The sequence below is a fragment of the Parastagonospora nodorum genome, assembly GCF_000146915.1.
Source record: "Parastagonospora nodorum SN15 chromosome Unknown scaffold_20, whole genome shotgun sequence".
Lineage (NCBI taxonomy): Eukaryota > Fungi > Ascomycota > Dothideomycetes > Pleosporales > Phaeosphaeriaceae > Parastagonospora > Parastagonospora nodorum.
The window spans coordinates 4,941-31,508 of record NW_001884568.1 but is presented as its reverse complement, the minus strand read 5'-3'; the positions used below and the strand labels follow the sequence as shown (position 1 = coordinate 31,508).

At 52.6% G+C, this 26,568-nt stretch overlaps 12 protein-coding genes across 12 annotated transcripts; 5 read left to right on the top strand and 7 right to left on the bottom strand.

The window, feature by feature from the left end:
• Nucleotides 1-867: 867 nt before the first annotated feature.
• On the top strand, nucleotides 868-4,438 carry SNOG_11652 (hypothetical protein; the record flags this gene model as incomplete). Its single annotated transcript, XM_001801838.1, has 8 exons — nucleotides 868-1,080; nucleotides 1,126-1,375; nucleotides 1,433-1,648; nucleotides 1,700-2,507; nucleotides 2,647-2,747; nucleotides 2,953-3,161; nucleotides 3,215-4,122; nucleotides 4,174-4,438. The coding sequence occupies 8 exons, from the start codon at nucleotides 868-870 to the stop codon at nucleotides 4,436-4,438; spliced, it is 2,970 nt and encodes a 989-aa protein (XP_001801890.1).
• Nucleotides 4,439-4,778: 340 nt separating this feature from the next.
• SNOG_11650 (hypothetical protein) lies at nucleotides 4,779-6,100 on the top strand. The gene is made up of 4 exons (XM_001801837.1): nucleotides 4,779-4,856; nucleotides 4,913-4,938; nucleotides 5,103-5,521; nucleotides 5,574-6,100. Exons 1-4 carry the CDS (start codon nucleotides 4,834-4,836, stop codon nucleotides 5,904-5,906), a joined length of 801 nt encoding a protein of 266 aa, XP_001801889.1. The 5' UTR covers nucleotides 4,779-4,833; the 3' UTR covers nucleotides 5,907-6,100.
• Nucleotides 6,101-6,667: 567 nt separating this feature from the next.
• Nucleotides 6,668-7,726, top strand: SNOG_11649 (hypothetical protein; the record flags this gene model as incomplete). The annotated part of the gene is made up of 1 exon (XM_001801836.1): nucleotides 6,668-7,726. One exon carries the CDS (start codon nucleotides 6,668-6,670, stop codon nucleotides 7,724-7,726), a length of 1,059 nt encoding a protein of 352 aa, XP_001801888.1.
• A 36-nt stretch (nucleotides 7,727-7,762) lies between these two features.
• Nucleotides 7,763-8,789, bottom strand: SNOG_11648 (hypothetical protein; the record flags this gene model as incomplete). The annotated part of the gene is made up of 2 exons (XM_001801835.1): nucleotides 7,763-8,198; nucleotides 8,338-8,789. The coding sequence occupies 2 exons, from the start codon at nucleotides 8,787-8,789 to the stop codon at nucleotides 7,763-7,765; spliced, it is 888 nt and encodes a 295-aa protein (XP_001801887.1).
• A 253-nt stretch (nucleotides 8,790-9,042) lies between these two features.
• On the bottom strand, nucleotides 9,043-9,507 carry SNOG_11647 (hypothetical protein; the record flags this gene model as incomplete). The annotated part of the gene is made up of 3 exons (XM_001801834.1): nucleotides 9,043-9,180; nucleotides 9,272-9,299; nucleotides 9,470-9,507. 3 exons carry the CDS (start codon nucleotides 9,505-9,507, stop codon nucleotides 9,043-9,045), a joined length of 204 nt encoding a protein of 67 aa, XP_001801886.1.
• Nucleotides 9,508-9,718: 211 nt separating this feature from the next.
• On the bottom strand, nucleotides 9,719-13,842 carry SNOG_11646 (hypothetical protein; the record flags this gene model as incomplete). The annotated part of the gene is made up of 4 exons (XM_001801833.1): nucleotides 9,719-12,973; nucleotides 13,051-13,135; nucleotides 13,262-13,328; nucleotides 13,485-13,842. 4 exons carry the CDS (start codon nucleotides 13,840-13,842, stop codon nucleotides 9,719-9,721), a joined length of 3,765 nt encoding a protein of 1,254 aa, XP_001801885.1.
• A 187-nt stretch (nucleotides 13,843-14,029) lies between these two features.
• On the bottom strand, nucleotides 14,030-14,297 carry SNOG_11645 (hypothetical protein; the record flags this gene model as incomplete). Its single annotated transcript, XM_001801832.1, has 2 exons — nucleotides 14,030-14,122; nucleotides 14,205-14,297. 2 exons carry the CDS (start codon nucleotides 14,295-14,297, stop codon nucleotides 14,030-14,032), a joined length of 186 nt encoding a protein of 61 aa, XP_001801884.1.
• Nucleotides 14,298-14,529: 232 nt separating this feature from the next.
• Nucleotides 14,530-15,957, top strand: SNOG_11644 (hypothetical protein; the record flags this gene model as incomplete). Its single annotated transcript, XM_001801831.1, has 3 exons — nucleotides 14,530-14,569; nucleotides 14,704-15,663; nucleotides 15,717-15,957. 3 exons carry the CDS (start codon nucleotides 14,530-14,532, stop codon nucleotides 15,854-15,856), a joined length of 1,140 nt encoding a protein of 379 aa, XP_001801883.1. The 3' UTR covers nucleotides 15,857-15,957.
• Nucleotides 15,958-16,110: 153 nt separating this feature from the next.
• Nucleotides 16,111-17,793, bottom strand: SNOG_11643 (hypothetical protein; the record flags this gene model as incomplete). Its single annotated transcript, XM_001801830.1, has 2 exons — nucleotides 16,111-16,464; nucleotides 16,513-17,793. The coding sequence occupies 2 exons, from the start codon at nucleotides 17,791-17,793 to the stop codon at nucleotides 16,111-16,113; spliced, it is 1,635 nt and encodes a 544-aa protein (XP_001801882.1).
• A 551-nt stretch (nucleotides 17,794-18,344) lies between these two features.
• SNOG_11642 (hypothetical protein) lies at nucleotides 18,345-21,075 on the top strand (the record flags this gene model as incomplete). Its single annotated transcript, XM_001801829.1, has 3 exons — nucleotides 18,345-19,035; nucleotides 19,088-19,585; nucleotides 19,652-21,075. The coding sequence occupies 3 exons, from the start codon at nucleotides 18,345-18,347 to the stop codon at nucleotides 21,073-21,075; spliced, it is 2,613 nt and encodes an 870-aa protein (XP_001801881.1).
• Nucleotides 21,076-21,962: 887 nt separating this feature from the next.
• Nucleotides 21,963-23,370, bottom strand: SNOG_11641 (hypothetical protein; the record flags this gene model as incomplete). Its single annotated transcript, XM_001801828.1, has 2 exons — nucleotides 21,963-23,097; nucleotides 23,162-23,370. The coding sequence occupies 2 exons, from the start codon at nucleotides 23,368-23,370 to the stop codon at nucleotides 21,963-21,965; spliced, it is 1,344 nt and encodes a 447-aa protein (XP_001801880.1).
• A 737-nt stretch (nucleotides 23,371-24,107) lies between these two features.
• Nucleotides 24,108-25,862, bottom strand: SNOG_11640 (hypothetical protein; the record flags this gene model as incomplete). Its single annotated transcript, XM_001801827.1, has 1 exon — nucleotides 24,108-25,862. One exon carries the CDS (start codon nucleotides 25,860-25,862, stop codon nucleotides 24,108-24,110), a length of 1,755 nt encoding a protein of 584 aa, XP_001801879.1.
• Nucleotides 25,863-26,568: the final 706 nt, after the last annotated feature.

Below are 26,568 nucleotides of genomic sequence, written 5' to 3'. Positions count from 1 at the left end.
GACGCGGATCGATGTCAGGGGCTGTGCGCAGTATCGGTAGCCAATAATTGCTGACGGCGCGTTATCTTGTGCTATGTCTCTTATCGACAACGGCGGTGTTCTATATGCATGAGCCACACTTGAGCAGCCAAGATAAGCTGGACAAGTATTTTTTTTTGGAGCATCTAACGTAGAACTTGAGGAATGTTCCATAATACTAGTCTGGCGCATGTTGGGATTGTGGCTGTAATGGCAAACGCGATTGTTAGTAACCGATAATGCGGGGAGATGAAAACTAGGCCCGCCATGTGTGGAAGGAGCAATGCTCCAATCCCTGCTCTCACGTTTATTTTCCGATTTCGCGTTGAGACACTAGAAGCTCATTCATCCATCATAGCACACGTTTCGTCTTCACCAAGATAGGGAGGAAGATGCCAAAGAAGTCGTTACGGCTTCAACCGAGCCCACGTTACAGACGGCCATCTCTTATCAGCAGCCTGTCAGGATGTTAGCGTCGATCCTCGCTGTAAGAGGCATACCGGGCCGCTGCTCAGTCGAAGTGAGGATTGGTCGACATGGCGTAGGATACTGACGCGTGCCTGACTGTAACATTGCCGGAGAAATGTTACCTCATCCAACGTGGATCTCACCTGAGGCCCGGATAAGGGCTTGCCCTCCTGCATCGTACTCACTGTGTGCGGAAAATCTCCTAGAACCACTGCCCCGTTCCTCCACTCTTGGAGAAGCATAGATAAGAGTTGAATTTTACAATCTCTGGATTGCCTCTCTTTGATTTCGAGTGTCGTCGCACAACCACGCATATTCGGTAACCTCATTTCGCGGGCACGCCTCGAGGAGTTGCTCTACGTCTACGCCCAGCAAACCACCATGTCGGCCCCCAAGGATCCCGAAATCGCGAAGAATGATTTGGAAGTCACGTCGTCTATCTCATCTTCAAAGAATGCCACCGCACCCATCCCTCGCGCAGGAGAAACCATCCATTTGCCAAACTTTGAACACGAGAAGGCATTGTGCCTAAAGTTTGACTTGCGCATGCTGCCTATGCTCGCAGTCATGTACCTCTTCAATGCTTTGGACAAGGTTTGTAATTGGATTGTCTGAAGTACGTGTACTGACAATCTGCAGGGTAATCTCGGTAATGCGAAAACTGATGGTATGGATAAAGATCTTGGCTTCCACGGAAACCAGTACAACACCATGTTGAGCATCTTTTACGTGCCGTATGTCATCTTCGCACCGCCGATAGGCATGCTCGGGAAGAAGTATGGACCACATCGCGTACTACCGATCATGATGTTCTGTTTCGGGAGTGCGACTTTGTTGGCTGCGAGTGCGAAGAATTGGTCTGGCATGATGGCTCTGAGATGGTTTTTGGGTGTGGACGATTTTCCAGTCATGTGGTGATTCGATGTGGAAAGCTAACGAAAATCAGGCATGGCGGAGTCTGCCTTCTTTCCTCTGGTGATCTACTACCTGACGACCTTCTACCGTAGAGGCGAGCTTGCACGACGACTGGCATTATTCTACGCTGCGTCAAACATTGCGAACGCATTCTCTGGTTTGCTGGCTTTTGGCGTGTTCCACATCCAATCCAGGCTTGACTCTTGGCGATATCTGTTCATCATCGAGGGGTCTCTAACCATTTTATGTAAGTATTGCTGTAAGCTGTAGATGGCATCGCTTCCTAACAAAAATTCAGTCAGCTTTTTTGCTTACTGGTACCTACCCAAGAATGGTTACGAGGCTAAGTTCCTGACCGAAGACGAGAAGAGGCTCGCACACACCCGACTTCAGATTGATTCGTCATCCGTAGTGGGCGAAGCCTTCAACCTTCGGAAAGCCTTGGGTATCTTCGCTGTGCCTTCTACGTACGGCTTCCTGGCTATCGAAATCTGCCTTGGCGTTCCTCTACAATCTGTATCGCTCTTCCTCCCCCAGATTGTTCAACGACTCGGCTACAACAAGATCAAGACCAACTTGTACACAGTTGCACCGAATATTGTAGGCGCTGTCGTGCTGCTTATCCTGGCATTCGCATCCGATTACTCCCGTCTACGATTCCCATTCATCGTCCTTGGTTTCCTATTGACATTCACCGGCTTCATCATATTTGCCACGATAGACGTAGCACATTCCATCCAGGTCGCATACTTTGCCTGCTTCATGATGACATGGGGCACATCTGCACCATCTGTCTTGCTGTCGACATGGTACAACAACAATGTCGCAGACGAGAATAAGCGCGTCACTCTGACATCCGTGGGTGTGCCCCTTGCCAATCTCATGGGTGTGGTGAGCTCGAACATTTTCCGTCCGCAGGACGAACCGAAGTATATCCCTGCGCTTATCACGACAGCGGCTTTTGGGGCTACTGGAGCATTAGCTGCGTTGTTACTGGGTATCTACATGACGGTTGACAACAAGAGAAGAAACGCAAAGCAGGGTGTCAACCTGAGCGCGAGGGATGTGAGCACGGAGAAGCTGAAGGATGGCCCCAATAACCCCGAGTTTAGGTGGTTTCTGTAAAGCCGGTGTTAGCTGCGCAAGGTCACGGACAAGAATCATTTGAAGTGTTGCAGCATGCTAGATGCGTGGAATTGATGGTCATGTGCGATGGTCATTCAGTAGCTGAATGCAGAGTCGTAGTTCACCAGCCTGCAAATGGGGTTTCATCGAGGAGGAGGGGCTCCGCATGTTCTATGTGCAATGTGAAGTCGTTGTCGAGCCTGGTCTTGACTGCAGCTGTGGTATTTATCGTGAAGTGCTTAAGCTGAGCATAGTCGGTTGCATCGATAGATGGGAACCACCTGGGCGCGAACATCCGAGGCGCGCTAAGATCGGCGACAGGGGTCTTATCGCCGGATCAGCGTCACCCAGCCTCACTCCAGTCACGAGCACCAAGAGTCACAGCTTGAAGCTGCCTAGCACCGTTGCAAGCTGTCACGCTCCCAGTGTCGCTCCAACCGTACTTCATCTCTCGTCCTGAGAGCTCCATTCTTCGATTCATCACTCTTCAGTCGCTCGGGCACCTCAAGCCATCCCATCTAAGCTCCGACGGAGCTCCAAACACACTTGTCATGGCGGTCAAAGCCGCGGTGCCGTTCCTGGTGGCCATGATGCTGCTCACGGGCGTCTGCAACACACTGCTGACCAAGTACCAAGTAGGCACGCCCTTGAGCCCCAGACCGAAACTTAAGCTAACGGCAGCACCTAGGACATGCAATGTGTGAACAACTGCGACGCGCCCAACTCCAAATACCGCGACCACTTCGAGCAGCCCGTGCTCCAGACGCTCCAAATGTTCATCGGCGAGATGGGCTGTTGGCTCGTCATTGGCGCCTTTTCGCTTTACCAAAACTATGCCAGCCGCCGTGCGGGCTATGAAGCTATCACAGACCATGACGGCGCTGCGACACCGGCGCTGTCAGACGATAGCGAGACTGCGCCGATTGCGAATCCGCTGAGACCCGTGCATCCCGATGATGAAGGCAGGATTCCCCTACAGGGTCGGAGCATACTGCTGTTAGCGCTGCCGGCATGTTGTGACATTGCAGGCACGACGCTCATGAACGTCGGACTGCTGTTTGTAGCTGCCAGTATCTACCAGATGACTAGAGGCGCGCTGGTGCTCTTCGTCGGACTGTTCAGTGTCTGGTTCTTGAAGCGCCACCTTGGACTCTACAAGTGGTTCTCGCTCTTCGTGGTTGTGTTTGGTGTTGCCGTCGTTGGCCTGGCGGGCGCCATCACTCGGGATGACAAGGCGACCCCGTCTCACCAGGCTATTCACGACACGGCGTCTGGGTCAGCGGATGCCCAAAAGCAAAAGGAAGCGCTATCACAAGCAGCCATGACAATCATTGGTGTGCTTCTCATCGCAGGCGCGCAGATCTTCACTGCCACCCAGTTCGTTCTCGAGGAGCGCATCATGGAGAAGTACGCCATGGAGCCGATCAAAGTCGTTGGCTGGGAGGGTCTATTTGGATTCCTTGTTACACTGATTGGCATGATTGTCCTGCACTTTGCAATTGGCACGGGGTACTTCAACGCACGGGAGGGCCTCTACCAGATGACGCATTCTCGCGCCATTGCTGTGTCTTCAGTTCTGATCATGATCAGTATCGGGTGAGCACACCCATGTCCTTTTCACTATGCTCGTCAACTAACACGTCGCAGTGGCTTCAACTTCTTCGGTCTCTCCGTCACGCGCACTGTCTCGGCTACATCGCGCTCAACGATCGATACCTGCCGTACACTCTTCATTTGGGTCGTGTCGCTCGGTCTGGGATGGGAGACGTTCAAGTGGCTCCAAGTCCTCGGTTTCGCGCTGCTGGTATACGGCACGTTCCTGTTCAACGACTTGATCAGGCCACCTCTCAAGTCGTGCGTGGAGAGGAGGCCCGAGCCTCTCTTGCCGGAGGACCCGATGGAGCACCACTGATGGTGAGAGGTCCGTAGCGGGAGTAGTGTTTGTACATACGCATTGCCGATGGAGTTTGGCTCGATAGCAGCATAACTGCGTCGTTGAGCTTGCAAGTACCACACAATATGATTCCAAGACTCGTTGAGCTTGCAAGAACCACACAGCGTGGTTACAAGACCCACCGTGCCACTTGCTGAAGCCACCCAGTCTGCTGTAGTAGTGTTATCGATACCATAGTGGGTTGTGGCGCTAGCGTGGCTTGTGAGTGGCCCGTGTCCCGCCCACGGATGGCTAAGCGAGGAAGGCACCATTGATTTTGATTCTCGCGACAACTTGACGACTACGACAACACGGAACCCGACTCTCTGAACACCACCGCGGAAGTTCAGACGCCAATTCCACAGTCCGACACAATGGCCACTACCCAGGGAGCTATGTGAGTTTGCCTGACAACCACCTGCATCGCCGTGCAACAATACTGACCACATACAGTTCCAAGAGGAGGAAGTTCGTTGCTGGTACGATATACCCAATTCCGCATTGAGGGAAAAGAGGAGAGCGTCTGGTCGACTCCATGTCTGTAGGGTCGTGTCCTCGACACAGGCCCTGCAGACTTGTGGGGGACACCACAGATAACGCAGAATATTGCGCACACGGAACTTGGCTGACATAACCCCCACAGACGGTGTCTTCTATGCTGAGTTGAACGAGTTCTTCCAGCGCGAGCTGGCCGAGGAGGGTTACTCCGGCGTCGAGGTCCGCGTCACTCCTACCGTCACCGACATCATCATCCGCGCCACCCACACACAAGAGGTCCTCGGAGAGCAGGGTCGCCGCATCCGTGAGCTCACCTCGCTCATCCAGAAGCGCTTCAAGTTCCCCGAGAACTCTGTCTCGCTTTACGCCGCCAAGGTCCAGAACCGTGGTCTCTCTGCAGTCGCCCAGTGCGAGTCCCTCCGATACAAGCTTCTCAATGGTTTGGCCGTCCGAAGGGCCTGCTACGGTGTCCTGAGGTTCATCATGGAGTCTGGCGCCAAGGGTTGCGAAGTCGTTGTTTCCGGAAAGCTCAGGGCCGCACGTGCCAAGAGCATGAAGTTCACTGTACGCACAAACCGCTCGTCTAGGCCCGACTTGCCATACTGACTTTGCACAGGACGGTTTCATGATTCACTCCGGCCAACCTGCTAAGGACTTCATCGACGAGGCCACCCGCCACGTCTTGCTCCGCCAGGGTGTGCTCGGAATCAAGGTCAAGATTATGCGCGGCTCAGACCCCGAGGGCAAGGCCGGCCCATCCAAGACTCTCCCCGACTCCGTCACCATCATCGAGCCCAAGGAGGAGCAGCCCGTTGTGCAGCCCATGTCCCAGGACTACGGCGCCAAGGCTATCGCCGCCCAGCAGGCAGCGGAACAGGCCAGGCAGGCCGAGCAGGGTGAGGGCGAGGCCCCAGCAGAGGGTGGCGAGGGCTACTCTGAGGAGCAGTAGATGGATACCAAGCCGCGGGGCGTATGAGATTACGAAAAGGCATTTAGCGGAAGGTTACGATCACACTCATCTTCCTTTGCACATTCGGGACGGACTAGGCATGCTTTTGATCCGGGAGGTTATGGAGTCTTGTGCTTAAGTGCTATGTACTCTTTCAAACAATCCAAACATCAGCGGATGGCTCGACCAACCAATTCAGTGCATACTCGCCTTCGAATTCGAATTCTATCGCGCTCATGTCTGACTACTAACATCACTCGTGGAGCTTTCCCTTTTTGTTCTGTTTGTCATCAAGTACGCTTTTGGCATCGAGCGTTCTTCACTACGAACGTTCCTGGCTTCCCTTGCTTCTATTTTGCTCCGCGCACTCCCGACTTCTTCCTTGACAGCCTGCGCAGATCCTCCGCCACCGTCGCCAAAGTGCAATTCATGACGGGAATACAACCATGATATACCCGGCACCAAACACACCCATACAGGTACCACGGGTACCCCACACGCAGACTGAGCTAGACCTGAGCTACTATATGGCCGAAACCCCTTCAACGAACATTCCACCAATGACACGATCTGCCATGCGGCAAATGTACTCCATTTTGGCTTTGCACCCGACCATCGTACGTCGACATGCCCTGCAATTTGGAGACTGTGTGATGCCTAGGCTTTGTGCTCAAAGTTCGACTATATAGATCTGTTTCTTAGTCAATAAGTCGTCCCACCAGCGCCAACAAAACAAGTCTCCCACCAGCGCGACGAAAACGATGCGTCTCCCGTCCCTCCTCATCCTTGCCGCCACGGCTCTCGCTGCTCTCCCCTCCAAAGGTGTAGACTGGTCCTCTCTACTCATCGAAGAAAAAGCTGGTAAGACGTATAAGAATTCCGCCGGCCAAACGCAGCCCCTCGAAACAATCCTCAAATCCAGTGGAGTAAATACCGTGCGCCAACGCATCTGGGTTAATCCGAGCGATGGCAACTACAACCTCGACTACAACATCAAACTCGCCAAGCGCGCGAAAGCAGCGGGCTTAAAAATCTACCTCGATTTCCATTATAGCGATAATTGGGCGGATCCTGGAAAACAGGTCGTTCCTGCTGCGTGGAAGAGTTTGTCGAAAGATGCGCTCGTCAAGCAGGTCTACGACTACACGAAGAACGTCATCAACACCTTTGCCACCAATGGCTTGGGCTTGGACATAGTCAGCATCGGCAACGAGATCACGCCCGGGCTTTTATTTCCTGTTGGGAAGCTTGGGTCAGGTGAGGGTGCAGCAAATGTAGCCGCGCTGCTCAAAAGTGCGAGCAGGGCAATCAAGGAAAGCAACATGTCACCGAAACCACAAATCATGATTCATTTGGACAATGGATGGAAATGGGACACGCAGAAGTGGTGGTATGATACCATCCTGGCTGCAGGGCTTTCCTCTTCGGATTTCGACATACAGGGCATATCGTACTATCCCTTCTACAATGCCGCGGCGACATTGTCGGCATTGTCGAGCTCGATGAACAACATGGCTAGTAGATATGGGAAACAGGTCATGGTCGTAGAAACCAACTGGCCTTCGTATTGTCCCAACCCTTCCACAAGTTTCCCTTCGGACACGACCAGCATACCTATTAGTGTGGATGGGCAAACGCAGTGGATGAAGGAGTTGGCGAAGCGCGTTGTCGCAGTACCGAATGGTAAAGGGACTGGACTGTTCTACTGGGAGCCTGCGTGGATCGACAATGCGCCACTTGGCAGTAGCTGTGGCTGGAACTTGATGGTGGGAGATGATGGCAAAGTCATGAGTAGTCTCGCTGTGTTTGGAAGTATTTGAGTCGAGGAGTCAGTGGTATTTGTCGCTATAGAGAGACTATTGGTCAAAGTTCTTGATGTCGGGCATCATACCCAGGCCTTTGCCGCGAGTGTCGGTGGCTTTGCCGCCGTCGTCCAAGAACTCCATGACACCTCCTGCGCTCCTCTCCTTGACGTGCTTACGGAGCAGGCTCAAAATCTCGCTGCCCTTCCATCGCTGCGGTACAGGTCGGTATGCGGGCTTGAAGGTGCCTACAGTCTGTGCCCATTCACCAGTTGCAGGCTCACGCGCCCTGACGTCCTTCTCTGGCGCCTTGCCCTGTGCAGTCGGGGTAGCCGCGTCAGGCCCAGCACCTTCAGCATACTCACTAGATGTCAATGAAGGCTGTTGTGTCGCCCAGTAGTAAATGTCCCAATCATTCTCATCGAGAAAAAGGTCGTATTGCTGAAGGAGAGGCGGAGGCATGGTAGCAAGATGGGCGTCGGCAAAGGTGCTGAGAAGGAGATCACTTTCTAGTGTTCCGCGCTTCCGGCTTTGGTCTGTATCGTCGTCAGTCTCGCGATTAACAAATGTGATGTATTTAAGAAAACTGCAAGGGCTGTTGTGCAAGGGCAAGCAACGAACATAATAACCTCGCTCGCATCGTGTTCGGGTCTTCTCCCGTTCTACGAATTGGCTCCACCTTGAATTTGGCGCCCTCCATCTCGCCCACACCCAGCTCTGAGTTGGCGTCACTCACTTTGTCGGCGCTCTGCGTACCGCCAGTCATGCGCTCAGTATTTTCTGGCACAGAGTCCTTGGGCGTGAACTTGGGGTCCACATTGGTGACGAGCTCAGGCGGCGCATTGTCGCGGCCAACTGATGGCATCTCATTGGCGATGGTAGACGTTGTGTTGGTCATGTGAGGGTTCAGCGGCTTCTCAACTTGGTAGCGACGGTACGTTTCCGAAGTGTCGTTTGTGCGCTTGTTGAGGGCATCGAACTCATTGCTGCGGGCGGCGGGGGTGCTGAAGCCACGGTAGGTCAGGCGAGGTGTGACAAAGAGAGCCCGTGATGAGCGTGCTGCTAGGCGTGTGGTTGCCATTATGGGTTTGAGGACTGTGTTGCGCCGTGGGGACAAGCAATTGATGAAGATATGAAAAGTAGAGTTCGCGATGCCGAACGATGTACCACGTCATAGCTTCTCGCTTAGTAACCATGACTTCCTCCTCGCGATCGGCTATCGTAGTCCATCCATTCTGACATGTCTCTAATGCCGAAGAAGACATGTTCTTACCCTTTCTTGCTGAGTACTGCCCGTTCTGGCGAACCAGTAAAGAATGTTTTATTTTGTCATTTCATTTGCCCTCGAACTGTGACAGCGGTCTTGAGGGTGGTCGTATACCTCTAACTTGGTGTACGGTTTGATAGTAAGGTACATTTGTGCTGTCAAACTCTGTCATGAGCTCCCCGAAGACGGTCCGATGGCCATATGGCTATGTCTCCGTCATTGTCTGGTTCAGATTGATGGACTTTGGCAAATAGAATCCGTAACTGAAGTTTGAAGGAGCATAATTTGTAGCTTACTACGGAGAAATCAGCCTGTGTCCCTATTCTGGAGCGATCAACACGTGGGCCATATACATGAAAGAGGCCACAACCTGCCGATTGACTGCAAGTGAGCATGGCTTGGTGGCCCGAGTGCCCATGCGCCCGAGCCTAAGTCATAATTATGATATAGTTTGGCTATTTGGATCGTTAATCTTGTCATGAATTGTGAGTGACCTAGTGGCTAGTATAGGTTTGGTGTACGTGGTCGCCATGTTGAAGTTTCCACGTTATTACATTATGCTACAAACATCTGAAAGATGCAGATACGCCTGTCCCAGACTAGTGTGCCACCTCTGAATATCGAGGTAAGAGCTACCGTACGCCGAAGTATGCTAAGATTCGAAAGAAGTAGCCCGACCGAATCCCTAAAACACCAGCAGGATACCGAACTGATCCTGGAATGCATTCGTAACCTTCTTTCCATTACTCCTCCATCTTGTCCCCATCCTGAGCCTGACCCTTATTCATGATCATGGCACGGAAATCCGCATTGCTTTTCGCCTCACCGTTCGTGGTTGTAGCATTCTTGGGAATCGAAGGTCGACCAACGCTGATACCAGACTTTCCACGACCTCGACCGCCTGCGGAGCGTCCACGAACGGTAGGTCTGTTGATGCGGCTGGGCTGTACGAAACTATTGCTTGCTTTCCACTCGCTCTTTTGAGACCTGAGATCCTTGACCGTACCAACGCGAAGTTTACGTCCCTCAAAGTCTTGGCCTTGGAGTGCGATTTCTGCCTTACCGGCTCCTTCAACCGTGTTGAATTCAACAATAGCTCCTCCGTGTTTTGGCTCGAGCGTGATCTTTCTGAACCCGAATGGCTCCACGAGGGGCTTGATGCGCACGTCAGGAACGGTGTCAGGTATGTTGAGGAAGGCGATAGATCGAGATCCGATCGTTCCCTCTGGTTTAGACGTAGCGTCTTGGGTAGCCTCCGTCTTGCCTGGAGTAGCTTCGCGCACGTCCGAATCAGCTTCCAGTGTAGACCTTGTCTTTGGTTTGCTTTCAGCACGATCGACGGCTATCTCTACGTGCAGGTCCAAGCCCCAGAAATTCTTGCCGTTCATTTCCGCGACCGCGGCATCCGCACTCTCCTTGGTCTTGAAGTTAACGAAACAGTAACCTCTGTTGTTACCGTGACCCTTGAGCGGCAGCTTGATTCTCTCAATGGTGCCGAACCGACTGAAAGCATCATTGATCTCGCGCTCCTTGACTTTAAAGTTGAGGTGCCATACGTACACCTCTCGTCCCTCAGTGATGGCACTCTCACGCTTCTTCTTGGCTTTGGGGTCGGAGATCTTGGCTATCAACTTAAGGCTTTCAACATCGGTACCATCGAGCTGCGTAGCTGCAACGGCGTTCTCGGCGTTGTCGAATTGAACGTAACAAAATCTGCGATGCGTGTCGAACTTCAAGGACGGGAACCGAACACCGATAACCTCGCCAAAGGGAGCGAACAAGTTGCGCAGGTAAGCTTCGTCGGCATGTGCCGGATAGTTTGTGACGTAGAGTGTCGTGCTTTGGCCTCGTTCAATGGAAATTTCGTGTCCGTGGAAACCCTTGGCCTCCTTTGTCAAAGCATACTCAGCCTCGTCAGGGGACTCAAATTCCACAACAGCCGTCAAGGCGCCATGCTCTTCTTTCATTACCAGATTACGGACAGTGCCAACTTCTGTGAAGAACTGCCTGATCTTGGTTTGCGTCGTGTCAGCGGGTAGTTTGCGCACAATGATGGTCGTATGCTCGCGATCTCGCTTTTGGCCAGACGACTGGGCTTCGGAAGGAGCTTCACTAGTATCCCTAGGTTCACCGTTCACAACAGCGCCCGACGTTTCCAAGGCACTCGACATCTTGCTCTTTTTGGTGGTAACAACCTCCTCCTGACTCGTTCCATCGCGCTTCCGCTTCGCCGAACTTTCCGCAAGCTCGCTCGGAGGAGTCGCTTGTTGTGAGGCTATAGCTGCTGCGGATGCTTGTTCCTTCTCTCTTCGGATTGATATAGTCCGATCAGCGCGTCGCCGCTCAATTGCCGCACTTCGAACCTTGATGACCGACTCATGTTGTTCACAATGAGTGATATACATCTCAACAAGGTGTTCTGGAAGGTCGAGTGTCGTGAGCCGTTCCATTCCCCGCTCCAGAACCGCAGTAGCTTGCGATGGAGTAAGAAGCTGTTGGCCAGCGTTTGCCTTGTTGCGAGTAGCGTGTTGTGACCAAAAGACCATCTCGAAGATATACCACCGATACCAGAAGTCATATGAGTCACCTTGTTTTGCAGCAAGTGATTCCAATATTTGACGTGCCTCATCGATATTGCCTCGTTGCAGCCAAAATTTCATATGAATGCGCTCAAGCCGCCACTTGGGATCAGACCAGTCTCGGCCGTGTTTCTTAATCCCAACTTCTCTCACAAACTCCAAGGCGGAACGAATACCAACTTCGGCGATGTCGACATCATCTTCCGTCGCTCGAGGGTCATCGAAAGCTCTCCGCCGGAGGTACCCACACCAGGCGGTTTGCACCTTGATCAGCTCTTCCAAGTCGGCATGCTCGAGGAGACCAGATCCAGTGGCTGTGTGCTTCACATGCTCAAGGTCCTCGAAAGCCTTGTTCTCCGCTTCAAGTGTTAGAATACGATGCGACCACAGTGCGCCAGACCACGGACAGTGCCTTGTAGCACGCTCGAGCACGTTGAGTAGATCAACAGATCGATCTTGTTGCCAGATGAGGAATTCGACGTGATCTTCCCACAGTGAAGGGTCTACGGGGAAGCGCAAGGTCGCTCGCTCGTAGAGGGCATTGACAAGATGAAAGCTGTACACGCCCATGGTCTTCTTCTCCCATTTGAGATAGCGTGTGATTGCGTGGTACTCCGCATCTTGATCGCCTGCCTGAATTGCTTGTAGGACCTTGAATTCATACTCTTCACGGTTGGCGTACTGCTGCTTGATGTGCGTGTTCTTTTGCAGAGCTTGCTCCATAAGCTGCTCGTAATGATCCTTATAGTATCGTGTGTTGAAAGACGAGTATCTCGAGAAGGTGTTTGACCATGTCGCATGGGGTTGAGCGAGACGTTCTGTGTAGATTCCGGCCACATGAGCGGCCTTCTCTTGACTGAACCCACCACGCTCTAGATCTTCTTCGAGCACTTGCAGATAGCGATCCCACACCAGGTTGCTTTCCTGGAGGTTGTATTTGACCCTGTCGGCTCCTTCCTGAAGCGCTTCAAGTACTAATTGTGGCTTGAAGAGTTCGCGGCCGATCAGCCGGTCTTCTTCCGACCAATGCTCTGGTGGATCCTGCTCCCAGGAGCAAGCCACAAGATAACTTGTATACTCACCATAGGCGGCCCAGAGCTTTGCACTGTAGGGTTCTTCGTGAGTTGCTTGCTTGTGGTACTCCAAAACGCCCATGCGATCTTCAGCATTCTGCGCTAGTGTCTTTTCGTCGTTCAGTCGGTAATGCCACAGAGTCTCGCCAAGTGGGTATTTCTCAGACATGGACTTGTACGCATCCCGCAAGGTATGAATCAACTCGTATGCGTGCGGGCCAGATTCGAAAGTGGAAAGGTGGTTCTGGAAGCCTTGGTGGAGGGTGGTGACGAGAGATAGATGGCTGTAGTAGTCGAATGGATTCTCCATCAGCGTCTGGTCCAACTGGATCAGCCAATCGATGTGCTGTTGATCTAGAGACCTCGTAACGAAAGTGCGCGGCCGTGGCGAGGATTCTGACATGATGCTGGCCACCGACTCGCCGGAAAGGTGCTGTCCGAGATGTTGTAGTCTGCAAAGATAAAGTCAGCGGTGGTGGGGAAACGTGTTTGCGCAAGAACGCCAAGGCTAGCAAACAGGCAGTCGCGACCCGTGAACGCGAGTGAGCGCAACTCTGAACGTGCCCCGCGAAAATCGGCTGTAGCACAACACAAGAGCTGCATGGGAGTGGATAGGCAGATTGGCAAAACTTACGTCACTGGCCGCTGGTGAGCTACTGGGGTCTGTCGAGCAGCCTGCTGTTGCTGCATGCTAGCAAGATCTGGAAATGATTAGTTATTGGTTTGTGGCCTCACATGCCATATAGCCTCTATCTTGTGCAAATACAGATACACGCGCGGCGGGCAACTGCACAGCACACGATGTGCATGTCCTGTCTCGATGACTGCTGTGGCTATAAAAGAGAGCGGGTACCTACCTGCCAACGTGTCCATGCCCGGCGTCGAGGCCTGTCTAAACATTGGGTGCGGAGGGGTCATGCGCGCATCGTGAGGCGACGCAAGAGGCTGTGGGGTGCTCATGGCGCTGTGCATAGCTCTTGCGCCGTTCGCGATGTGCGCAAAGCCTGGAGAGGGTATCTGCTGGAGCGTGGCGTGTGGTTGCGGCGAGGAGGTGATCTGCTGACTGAGACCTGAAGGGGTTCGCGACGGCATTTGGCGTGCTACGCGCTTCCTCGGCGAGTGCAGCACTGACGGCGACGGGAGGGCTGGTGGCGGTTGTGGAGTGGGAGTGCCTGCAGGCGAGTCGCTCGGCGACAGCAACGAGTTGATGTCCATGGTGACGACGCGATGTTTTATTGCCCGCTCTGGTTCACCAAAATGTGACGCGCGACTGGACTTTTGTGTCGTATACGAACATTCGAGGTAGTGTGCACTATCCCGGACGCAGGCGCAAACTACAGTCTTCAAGGTTTCAATGTCCGTGTAACGAAAGGCATGGGACGAAGGGGTAGCAAACGGGACGCTACTGCAAAGGAGCGTCGGAGTCGCTAATCGGACCAGAAGGAGGGTGAATGGACAGGGTTGGTATGCGACCGTTGGTGGTGGTGGAGGAGCACTGTAGCTTGGGTTCTAGAAGAAAGTTCACGAGCAGACAAGCTTGGGCCCGAAGCTAATCAAGTAATGACATCGAAGCTCACAGCCGGAACGCCTTGTTGCGGTGTGCCGACAGATGGCACGAGAAAACAGGGCGCAGACTGCAGTGAAGACAAGGAGATGAGGCGCAAGAACATGAGTTCGGCGGGCTGTGTGGCTGGACTACGCTACTTAGGAAAGACTTTGCTGCGCATGTTTCGCGGAGAGCTGATCGTTGATCGTTGCCTCTCTGCAAGAGGACTGGACTCAGCCCGAAGATCGTCACGTGCCTACAAGCGGCCTGGGATGCCGAACTAAGCTCAGAATTTCGGAGACTTCGCGAAACCCGAAAAGCCATCAGCACCACACAACCGGGTCTTGGCTATCGACATGAGCGCCCGAATACCCTCAAGGCGGCTGGGGCACTCAGGTACGATACAGCACACCCCCCCATTTCCCATGGCAGGCTGTTGTATACACGGCAATTCCAGTACACATGTCGCCTACGCCCTCCAACACCGCCGAGCAGAACTCAATAGCGACACTGTAGACTGACTCGAACAGCCTCTGCCATCTTTCAGCCTCGATCCACACGATGGGTGCCAACTATCGTTGTTGCCGCCACCGCGCGACGAAACATCTCGAATCCTTTCAAATCCAAGGCCAATGACTCGGGGGAAGACTTGTCGAATCCGCTCTTAGAAACATATCTCAAGCGGAGGGAGATTGAGGAGGGGGCTGCAAAGGGTGGGAGGGACAAGACGCCTGCAAGGCCGCAATTGCGCGAGGGAGGCATGAATGAGGACCCAGATTCGCTGTTCCGTCCTGAACGCGAGATTCCCGGTTGGAGCCCCGCGCTCCCACAAGAGACGCAAGCAAAACTCAAGGCCGAGGCCGAGGCCCGAAGGGCCGCTACACAAGCCGACAATGAGAGGAAACTCTCAGAGCTGAACATTGACCCCGACCCACAAGCACGACGGCGCCTTGAACGCGAACTCGTGATTCGACGTGTCAAGCGCCATGGCCGTCTCACAAAAGCCGACAACATCGCCCGCACGGAGCGTCAGAGTGTGTTCAAGTCGCAAGCTCTGCCGACTTCAACGAAGAAGCTCCAGAAAGTGGTCAACCAGATTGCTGGCAAGACTGTGTCAGAAGCGCTCGTGCAACTCCGCTTCTCAAAGAAGCGCATCGCCCGCGATGTCATCAAGGGTCTCGAGATCGCACAGAATGAGGCTATTGTAGGCCGCGGAATGGGTCTTGGAGACGGCAAACGCGCAACGCAGAGGTGGGAGAAGCAGAGGGGGTTACCGTCTGCAGGCGACAAGTCCACATTGACTACCCAGAACACGAAACAAGCACCGATACGCCGAGGTGTGATTGAGATGAAGGATGGAAGCAAGAAGATGATCACGGATCCGTCGGAAATCTACATTGACCAGGCATGGGTGGGCAAGGGCGAGATGTGGAAGAGTCCCGAGTTCAGGGCTAGAGGAATGGTCAACACACTGCGGCATAGGACGACGAGTAAGTCCATCGCTCTTTTTGACATTACACACATGTTTGCTTACATTGGTCAGGTTTCACTGTCCTTCTAAAGGAAGAGAAGACGCGTATGCGTATCTCAGACGAGATTAAGAAGAAGCGCGACAAGCGAAAGTTGTGGACAGCCCTATCTGATCGACCAGTTATCGCACAACGACAGTACTGCTTATGGTAGATTGTAAGATTGGCTATGTAGCATATGCATAGCATTGCAGTCAAGCATATGGCTGGAGGAGAGCTAGATTTGTACAATATGCCATTCATCCCATTCAAGCACCCGTGAGAATTATCTGGTCATTTGCACGACTTTAGGATACAAATCACTTTTGGAAGAATTTCCCCAACATATAATTGTCGGTGATAGCTGATAGCCAGTTCATTTCAACAATAACGCCGTCGCTATGCAAACCCAAGCAACACTGTACAGACTTACGCCTCGACAACTTCCTCGATGCCGACACTTGCTGTAAGCATATCTACCATACCCTGTACACTCCATGCACTTTGACTTGCATCTACGGCGACCTTGACCCGATTCATTAGTGCTGAAACAAGTTGATCAATCTCCTCGCTTCGACCCAGCTGATCGGCGTAGAGGTCGAGTACGACAAGAGCAACATCCGTGGTCAGCTGCGTGATGCGGTAGTCGGAAATATTCTTGATGATCCAGCGCAAGATGGGTTGGAGCGTGACTTCGTCCCTGTTCATCAAGGCAGTCCGAAGCGCAGAGCGGTGACGTAGTGCGGTGAGGAGAGAGAGGTGTTGGTCGCGTGCGTTGTGGTCCTACGTTGATTAGCCCGGCTTCCAACGTGAAGCTATGTCGGAGCATACCTTGACTTCGAAGACTAAATCCAAAGCCTTTGCATACTGGGCCGCCCTTAACGCATGCGCCCATGCTGTTCCCTTTGTAATCTTTCCCCTCGCATTTCCCTCAATGACAATGTCCGCGCTTTCGCCGGTGTAGTCTTTGCCACGAAGTCGCTTCTCCCAGCCCGCGCCGCGCTTTCGCTTCTTACCGCGGTCGTACTCTTCAATCTTGCCCTCCATCAAGGCCTTCATCTCCTTCTCGCGTTCGCGTGCTTGGGCCTTTTGTTCGCCCGAAAGATGAGTTTTGAGTGATAAGAGACCCGATTGCATACCGACAGCAATGTGCTTGTCTTCATTTTGGCTGGGAATGACGCTGAGGGAGAGAATGGGAGACGGGTATTTGAGGCCTCCCACGACGTTCCAGCCTGTGGTCTCAAACACCTTGACGTGCCCGTCGAGCGCGCCGGAGAGGAGGCGTTCGCCGTTGTTGGCAAGGGTCAGGGCGGTGACGGTCTTCTGGTGGTTGCGCAGCATGTGGATTGGCTTTGCGGCAATGAGGTCAAGGACACTGATGGCATTGTCGCTGGAGGCGAGAACGGCGGTACCGGAAGGCATGGGCAAGACGGCCTCGATAGGGGCGGCGTGCTTGAAGACCATGACTGCCTTGCCGCCTGCTCTCGAGTCCCAGAGGCGCACCGTCTGATCATAACTACCTGAGACCAGCAGTCCGCTCTGCGCCGGCATGAAGGCACCGCAGCGCACATAGTCCTGATGGCCGTCGAATTTCGTCATGCTCTTGTCACTCGGCAGATCCCATAGCCGCACTGTCCTGTCGTCGGAACAGCTCATGAGGTTGGTGAGCTCGGTCGGATGCCATTGCGTCACCCACACAGGCTGCTTGTGCTCTTTCCATGTTTTCAAAATGGCCCTGCTCTTCACGTCAAAGGCCTGTATGGCACCGCTTTCGCCTCCTGCGACCAATATGCGGCCATCGCGCCGTATGTTACCCGAGTGCGCAATGTCATCGACACCGAACCGCGAGATGGTCTTTACCACTTTTCTCGTTTTGGACGAGAAAATTTGCACGCGCGATCCTGTGGTGACGGCGAAGAGGTCTTGCGCCGCGGTTTGCAGGCTCGAGGGCGGAGGAGGCGGTATCGAGATGTGGGTGACAGGCGACGAGTGCTGCGACGGGTCGAGTCGCAATTCCGACGCGTACGAATTCCAGTATTTTTGCTCCGAGGTCAGTGTCGAGGGGCCTTTTGGCAGCTTGAGCGGCTGCAGCAGTTGAACCTCGGCCGCCATGTTCGCGTTTGGGTGTCTGGAAGCGTGCTGGCACTTTGAAGCTCTCTCGTTCACGATGCAACTTTTTTGGTGGAGACTTTCTGCAAAGTGGGGCCAATCATTGCCTAGCGGCAACCCGGACTTGAAGGCCCCAAGCTGCTGTGCTGGCTAAGGTAACTATACGTCCACAGACACATTGCACAGTACTCTTCACGCTGTCGCTGTCGCTGTCGCTGTCGAATTATATCCAGCCGCCGTTTGCCCTGCTACATTCGACGTTCATGCTGAGCGCAATTGACCATATCGAGTGGCGCTGCCCAGTGTCTTGTCGCAGAGGGCTCCACGCTGCAGGACGGCTCGTTGCCTGACGATCATGCGCACCTTCTTCGTCTTGGGAACAGCCGCATCATAGCTCACCTTTGATCTGATCAACCATGAGCCAACCGCCCAACGACTTGCACTACACCTCGCTACTGTTGTTCTACAAGCCCGAAACTCGCGCTCTACATTGTCCTTGATCGATCTTGTCGCGCCGATTCAAGCCCCAGTGCACGGATGGGGACACGGCAATCATGGCCTCCCACGCGTTTGATGACTTGGATGCGTTCTTCGATTTTGATCAGTTGGAGCATGACCATGGAATTCGCACTGTGACTACACCTTGCCAACAACATGATGACCCCTCTGTTCATCCAGGCCAGGTCCTGTCTATGGATTGGGTTGCGGATGCGCCCCATGTTCTAGCGTCACCTGACTTCCATACGCACAATTTCATCCAAAAGGCCAGCTATCCTCAGACTTGTTCGTACGAAATCAGACATGATGGAGATGCTGGCACGTATCCCCTTCCGCGCCCAGACTATGAAGACGCGTCTGCTAGTCAGGACGCCACATCTGATCAAAACCCTCGCCCGTATATCGCGCCTTCATCATCATCTCAGATGCACTCACCCGGGCTCGGGAGCCCAGGCCGGGACATCGCTGCTGATTTGCATGACGAAAAGGACCTTGTTCTACATCCGACGCCAACAGCTATACCGCTCCGGCAAGCTTCAACCGCCAGTTGGAAGCCTGCATCAGCCAAGCGCAAAGGGGCCCAGAGCCGCATCCCTTTGGAGGCTAGACAAATTCTTGAGGACGAATTCGCTGCGAATCCTTATCCATGTTCGTGGGAGATTGACATCATTGCCCACCAAGCCAACCTCGACGTGAAGAAAGTTCGTAATTGGTTCAACAACACGAGAGCGAGAAAGAAGGGTGGTGGTGAGTTGACTTTGACGTTTCCAATCCCATAATCTTACTGACATTTCATCAGATGTTGACACACTTCAGCAAGAGCATGTCGATGCAGTCGGGTGCTTGTTGGGAGCAAGGCTATCCAGAGACAGCCTGGGTGCACTCGAACAACAAGGCGCCGAAGACGTTCAGCCACCTCAGCCGTTGGCCGTTTATCTTGCACAATCATATCAAGAAGAGGCCGTTCAGCTTCCGGATGTACAAGCGGCTCTCGAAACCGACACCCTAAGCGGCAGCGCAGACTTTCACGACGCCTGGTTGGGGATGCCTCGAGGCCGCACTGGCTCTATCATTACTTCCGTAGATTCTTCTGATGGCACAGCTCCGACAAGCTTCACGGTTTCTTCAAGTGGGAGTCGCAGCAACATCTCCTCTTTTGGTCGTGACCGGAGACGTGGTCGACGCCGGATGGCATGGAAAGAATCGCCACACAACAACCGTGCGAAGTTCAATGGGGTCAACAGTTCTGGCGAGCCACAAAAGGATCTTGCTTTCTTCTGTACCTTCTGTCCACGAGGTGAGTTTTTCGCAGTGCAAACTCTTCTGTTCCATATTAGTATAATGCCAGATCTGACATGAATAGCGTTCAAAACCAAATACGAGTGGGTCAGGCACGAAGACTCTGTACATGCACTCAGAACAACATGGATCTGTTGCGATACGAAGGCTCCGTTTCTCCAGACGTGTCCATTCTGTGGCCACATGCATCCTGATGATGCTCACATGGCAGGACACAAATATCAACAATGCTCGAACAAGCCAGAGTCTCAGCGGACGTTCTATCGCCGAGATCATTTTATTCAACACCTTCACCACATTCATTTCGCGAATGCAAAACACCCTTCCGTCCGTGTTGGCTGTCAAGCGCGACTCATGGCAACAGAGGGTCACAACTTTGGGTGCAAGGACCTGGCTATGAGATGGCGACGGTTCGGAGCTCCCATGAAGCGAGACGACCCAATGCTTCACTGTGGTATGTGTGGTAAAAGGTCGAAAGACTGGTCTGAGCGTTGTGAGCATGTCGCGCAACACCTCGTCGCTCGCGAGCACGATCGCTCTGCCTGGTGGCCCGAGCGGAAAGAGAATCACCTGGAAAACCTCTACTCAGCTTCGCCATTTGAGTCGTTTCGTTGCCGCTATTGCCTGAAAGTATTCACGGATGTCAAAGAGATGAATGCGCATAGTCATTGTAAGGTCTGGAGCTGTCGTTTCCTCAGAACCTTCGACGACGTTACTGCGAACAATGCAGGCCCGCCACTCTGTTCAGACTTTCCCTCTGCAAAGGCCCATCACTGTCATTTATGCGGTGCAGGATATCGTACGCCACATGCCGAGCACGCGCAAAATTATCATCGACATCGTTCGTGCAATCAGGAATTTTACACGTCTGAGGACGCCTTCTTAGCACATCTACACAACTTCCATAACGCATTACACCCGGCGCTGCTACATGGGAGCTCAGTCATCGAACAGAATTTCCTTCGCAACAAGGGAGCCTCATTCGAACCTGTCGAATTTAATGAAAGTTGGCAGCCATGCCTGATGGATCTCGATGATGCTCCGATAGGATTTGCTGTTGACAAAGCCTCGACTCCGCCAAGCATTGCGAAAAAAGGCAACGGACATATCAAGAAGCCAACACCTGTGCGCCAGAAGATACGACATGATCTTCAACGAAGTCCTATAGCGACTATCAAGGCGCAACGGCAACGTTCAGAAACCAACACATCAGGAAGTGATTCCCACAGTCCTAGATTCCTCCGTCTCAGTACTTTCGTGCCGTTTTGGTCGTCTCGCATCTTTTATTCACGTAGCAATCGGCCTTATCTCGTACCGAAGGATAATACCACTGTGCTGGAAGAAATTCAGAAGCCTCATGTTGCTTCCCTGGTCATGAGCTCCGGTCTAGTGGGCATGGCACTGACACGCTGGCTAATCAAGCCTCAACATTGTTCCTTAAGCGGGATGACTGAGCTCATAATCAGCGAGGATAACCGCGAATCATGAGAGAAATTCACTACCGTCAGCACTTTACTTGCCTTCTTTATGTTTGCACAATGCGCAAACTCAAGAAACGATGCTTGCTGCGAATCACCGATAGTACGCGAATAAATAGTGGCACATTGTTTCGAGTACTCGAGAACATTTCGCAAATTCGAGCTCGTTAAGAGTGCACAGTGTCTCTCGCATCCTCTACTCGGGTCCTCGTACCATAAACGAATCTAGGCCTGTTCGTGCTTCGTTGAGCTATTGGGATTATGAGCTGGATAACGAATGTAAAAGCGGGAGTATAACCACAAAATCAGCGAAAAGTTATGGTATGCACTGAATGTACTAAGGGAATCCGGCAGGCGTTATCTTCTACGAAGGTTCAATCGATTCCGAGTGATACGGGTAGTGCGCTTTATATACTCCAATCTGTGTTCTTGGGCTTTGTAGAGTACTCAATAACAGGTGTTTCTCTGATGATGACGCATTTGTTTGCGCATAACAATGTGAATCTGTTTGTAAGTCAACACTACTCTCGTTCTCCGAACACCAGCGCATACTTGCGTAAGAGTAGAGAGGCATACGGTTGCCTGCAATCGGGTTCCTTTTGAAACACGTAGCAACTCTTCTATCGACAACGACATGCAGAAATTGAGTGGATGAAAGCGGACCGAAAGCGGGGGAAACAAGCAAAGACTCAAGACATATGAGCATCAATGACGTTCACTCACGTCAGGCTAAGCCAACAATACCTCCAACTCGACTATATTTACACTCGATTGTAGAAGGGAAAATCCACATCGCGATATGCGCTGCTTGAACAGCCTACTATAGCGAGCATACACGAGTCACCAACGCTGCAATCAGAATAACTTCGTTGCATGTTTTAGAACTGAAGTAGTCATTTATAGATCTTTCGCAACAGCTTCCAGCGACTCCTTGAAGATGTTACAGGCCTGTGTCATTTCATCCTCGCTTATGGTCAGTGGTGGGATGAATCGAAGGACATCGAATACGGAGGTGCTCAGAAGAAGCATGTTGCGCTTCACACATTCCTGGACAATCTTCGGTGCTAGCTGCGGCTGACTCTGTGCGTCTTTCGAGGCGACATTGGACGAGTCGCGTTGAAGAGCCGGGTTCGCGAACTGCACCCCAACCATCAACCCGCTTCCACGGACGTCTTCGATTAGATTGCCAGCTTTTGTACCAGAAGATTTGAGATTGTTAAGGAAAGAAAAGATCTGCTTGGAGCGAGCGGCAACATTGTCGAGAATGCGTTCTTCTTTGAAGGCTTGGATCGTCGCTGTTGCGGCCGCGCATGCTACCGCATTACCGGCATATGTGCCACCCATGGATCCAGGCTTTTGTCGATCCATGAACTCTTTGCTGCTGGCGATACCGGACAGCGGAAACCCGTTGGCAATGCCTTTGGCAAATATGAGAATGTCAGGTCGCACACCAGACTCTTCTACAAACCACATGTGACCTGTGCGGCCCATCCCGGACTGGACCTCGTCTGCTATAAGCAAAATATTATGCTCGTCGCAGATTTTACGCAAGCCGTGCATGAATGCCGGAGGCGCAGGGACATAGCCTCCTTCACCTAGCACCGGTTCTAGAATTATGGCCGCAGTGTCTGCGGGAGACGTCTGCTGTTGCAAGGTGAGCTTCAGTTGCAGAAGTGACTGATTCACAAGTTCCTCGGTGGGTGTACCCGGTGTGGCTCCGCCAAACTGGCTGTAGTATGGAAAGGCAGTTGCAAATACACCGCCCATCAATGGACCATGGCCCTCGCCGTAAATGGTCTTAGACCGCGTCATTGAGGAAGTTGCATTTGTTCGGCCGTGGTATGAGCCTTGCATGACGATAATGTTGGGTTTCTTAGTGGCAGCACGGGCCAGCTTTACAGCTGCCTCAACTGCTTCTGCTCCCGAGTTCCAGAGGAAGACGGTGTCAAGTGAAGGGTCCGGCAGGATAGGTATCAACTCCTTTAGTAGAGTGATTTGTGCCGAGCTGAAGCCAATGTTGACTTGAGCATGTCTATCGAGGCGCAAGGCACAAAGTCAGCCAACGTTTCGCGGCATGTATCTACACTGTCACTTACGTGATCTTGCCGCATTGTTTCGCAGCGGCGGCGCTGACCTTAGGATGACAATGGCCCAAATTAACAACACCAATACCAGCTGTAAGATCGAGTAGCTTTACGCCTTTGTCCGTTGTGATCCACGTCCCATTGCCTTCTTCGAACACATGCTTAGTGAGACGCCCGATGCCCTTTGCAATGTGTTGCTCGCCAAATGCGGCAGCGTCCATGTCTGCGTGCAATGAATGTGTAGTAGAGAAAAGTCGTACGGGTGCTCGAGCGGGTCGCGAGAGAGCGGACGCGAGATTACGAGAGACTAGCGAGGGACCTTTGCACATCATAGCGGCGATGGGACTTTATTGCTACGGCGATGGTCGCTGCTTGAGTCAAGGTCGACTTTTACTGTAGTATCAAATGTTGCGGTTTGCTACGCGGCTTGACGCGGCCTGACGTATTATTGATATCTCCGGCGCTACCGGTACACGCCCCACGCGCTCTAGACGCTACGTGGGCGAAATCCACGTGGCCTAGCAATTCCCTTGTGTGGTGACATGGTTCTCGACAACACTTTGCAAGATATGCTAATATATACAATTACCGTTTGCGCTTCCGACAGTCTGACTGTAAAATCAACCCCGCTGACGGTACTAACATCGGATGGTACCACAGCGACGGATATGCCCTCCGCGTCGGCATCATCAGCAGACCGAAAGACACCATAATACTTAGCGATCCATAACCTCAATTTAGGATGGTCAAAGACACACATGTATAGCGCTACACACAATCACAGGCGTCGAATCCCCAGTACTATTTTCTAAAGCCAAGTGTTCGCCTATGTTGAGTTTCCGACCCTGTAAATGGAAAAGATTCCCCGTCACTGGGGCCCCAATTTCCTACATTTCGTCGGATACAATAACCTCTCCTGGATGTCTTCGCCCAATGAAATCTCCATCGCACAAAGTCACTAGGACGCAGTGCTATTCTTTCCCCCAACGCCTTGTTCCCACGCTTCCTCTCGGCCATGGCTGCCAAATCGGCCCTTACGCCTGTCTCCCTCACGTGAGACCTGCACGAATTGCTCGATCTTGCTCATCTGCTCTCCCAAATGAGGATGCTTGGCGAGTAACTCGTCAGGCTGCGCTGGGTGTGCGCCCTTGCTGTTCTGCTGGTTCACCAGGTTATTTGCCAAACAATCAAAGATCGGGTCGTTGTCCGGAACCGCCAGCTCACAGATGAGGGAGAGAAATCCTGTCGATGCATTGTTCTTGCGCACTCGGTCACATATGACCTTGGTGAAATGCCCGACATACGTGTTGTTCAGGCCCATAACACGGGCAGCCTGGCAGATCTTCAGGTTCTTGGCGTCGAACTTCTCGTCCGCATTGAGAGTAAGCGAGTAAACGCGACCCTGGTATGTCATCTCGTCCATCCAATGGAGATGGGCCATGGCTGCGTCAACGTCCATACTGCCAGTGGAGAAGGTTATCGAGGTCGCATCGGGCTTGTTGATGAAGTACTTGTAAGCCTTAGAAGAACACTGCATGAAGATATATTTCGGTAGCCGCATGAGTGATGCACTACCGAGCATGACTTCAACCTCAGGACCGTTGGCGAAGAGTACGCGATCCGCATGTGACATGTGCCGGATGTCCTGATCGACCTTGAACTTCGGAATCACACTAGTCTTCGCACGGTGACGAGTGGATTGGCCGTATGTGGGCTTCATCTTGGTCTTACCATTCAATGACTCAGACTTCTTTGCCATAGCGGACGGAGCCTTCTTAACGTACTTGGACGTATCGATAGCCATCTTCAACACCTTTGGCTTCTTAACAGGAGCCACGTTCTTAGGCATGTCTGGCGACCACAACTTCGGGTACTTAGATTCGTTGACAGTTGGGCCATATTTGTTAGGAAGAGCTTGAATTGAAGATTCCTCGACACCGTCAACTTGTGCCTCAGAGTGCAAGACAGCTTCAGGTAGGGGATCGATAGTAGTGACGTCAGGTGCTGCATCGATTTTGTCTTGCGATGAGCTGTCAGTATCATTTTGGATGTGCTCAGCCGCTGGCAAGGACTCCGACTCCGATTCTAGCTTCGATTCTAGCTCGCGGATGCGAACGCATTTCTCATCTAACTCTGACTCGAGCTGGTGGACACGACGGCTCTTTTCGTCGACTTCGCCAACCAATTCTTGTACGTACAAAAACTGGGTATGATTTTCAGTCTTGAGTTGCTCGGCGGTTGTCTCCTTCTCTTCTACGTTGCTCTCGAGGTCGGCGATATAGGTGTCCTTCTCTTTGACAACGACCTCAAGTTCAGCGATACGCACGTCTTTCGTAGACACAGTAGCTTCAAGCGTCACAATCTGCGCGACCTGCTGCACAACCTCAGCCTCGAGCGCGGTGATGCGTGGGCTCTTCCTATCAGGTAAGCTGGCGATGAAGTCTTCGTCGTCGTCGCTGTCGGCCCAATTGGTCTTCTTCTGAGTAAATGTTGCGCTGGCGCCGTTTGTCATACCTGCCATGCTTTCAGTCGCCGTGTCGGTTGTATCAAGGAAGTTCTGCTCACCCTTCAGAACCATGCGAGGCTTCACTTCAGTGAGCTCTCCATTTTGCTTGGGCGTAGCCACGGTGGGAATGAGGGTGGATGCCGTCGGTGCCTTGACTTCTTCACGCTTCTGCGCCCAAAACGATGAGGCAGTCTTCGCTCGATCCATGTTGCAGACAGATAGACGCAGTATACGGGCGTGTTTGGTACGTAGGGCTGCGTGTGGGTAGCTTCGATCGAATTGAGAAGGTGGAGTTGGAGGAGTTGGGGAGGGTTGCTTGGGTGTTTGTAGGGAACGGGGAGTGGGAGCTTTGAGAATTGGGGCTTTCATGCCGAGGGGCGTGCCGATTGCGCACGACTAAGACGTGAAATCAAATTTCACAATGCGTACACAGGTGAAGGAAGGCGCACGGTCTCCGCTTTCCGGCGCCAGGAGGGAATGAGCAACTATTCTAAGGCGATCTATCAATCAGCTTGCGTACCTGAGGCTATACAGAATCACCCAATGCGCTGAAATTTTATCAAGCCTTCACAAACGGCCGAGGCACCACTCTATATGACAGTGCAGCCCGCGCTTGATGTGTTTAACACAGTGCCAAGCGAAGTCGATAAAGTCCACGCTTTCTCATGGTTAAAGCACCTAAACCGAGTGCTTTGGGTAAAACAGGTCATCATGCCGAAAAGATTCATCGCGGGCGCTTGGTTTTGCGCTTGCAATCGAACGCTCACCCTCATTCATGACCGCGAGCCGCCGCTTGAGCTTCTCCAACCAGGCATGAGACAGAACTACAGGGCCATGGTCTTAGAGATTCGGCAGGGCTACTATGACAGCAAAGATGCACTCGATCTTTTCTATAAAAAAATAAAAAAAAAGG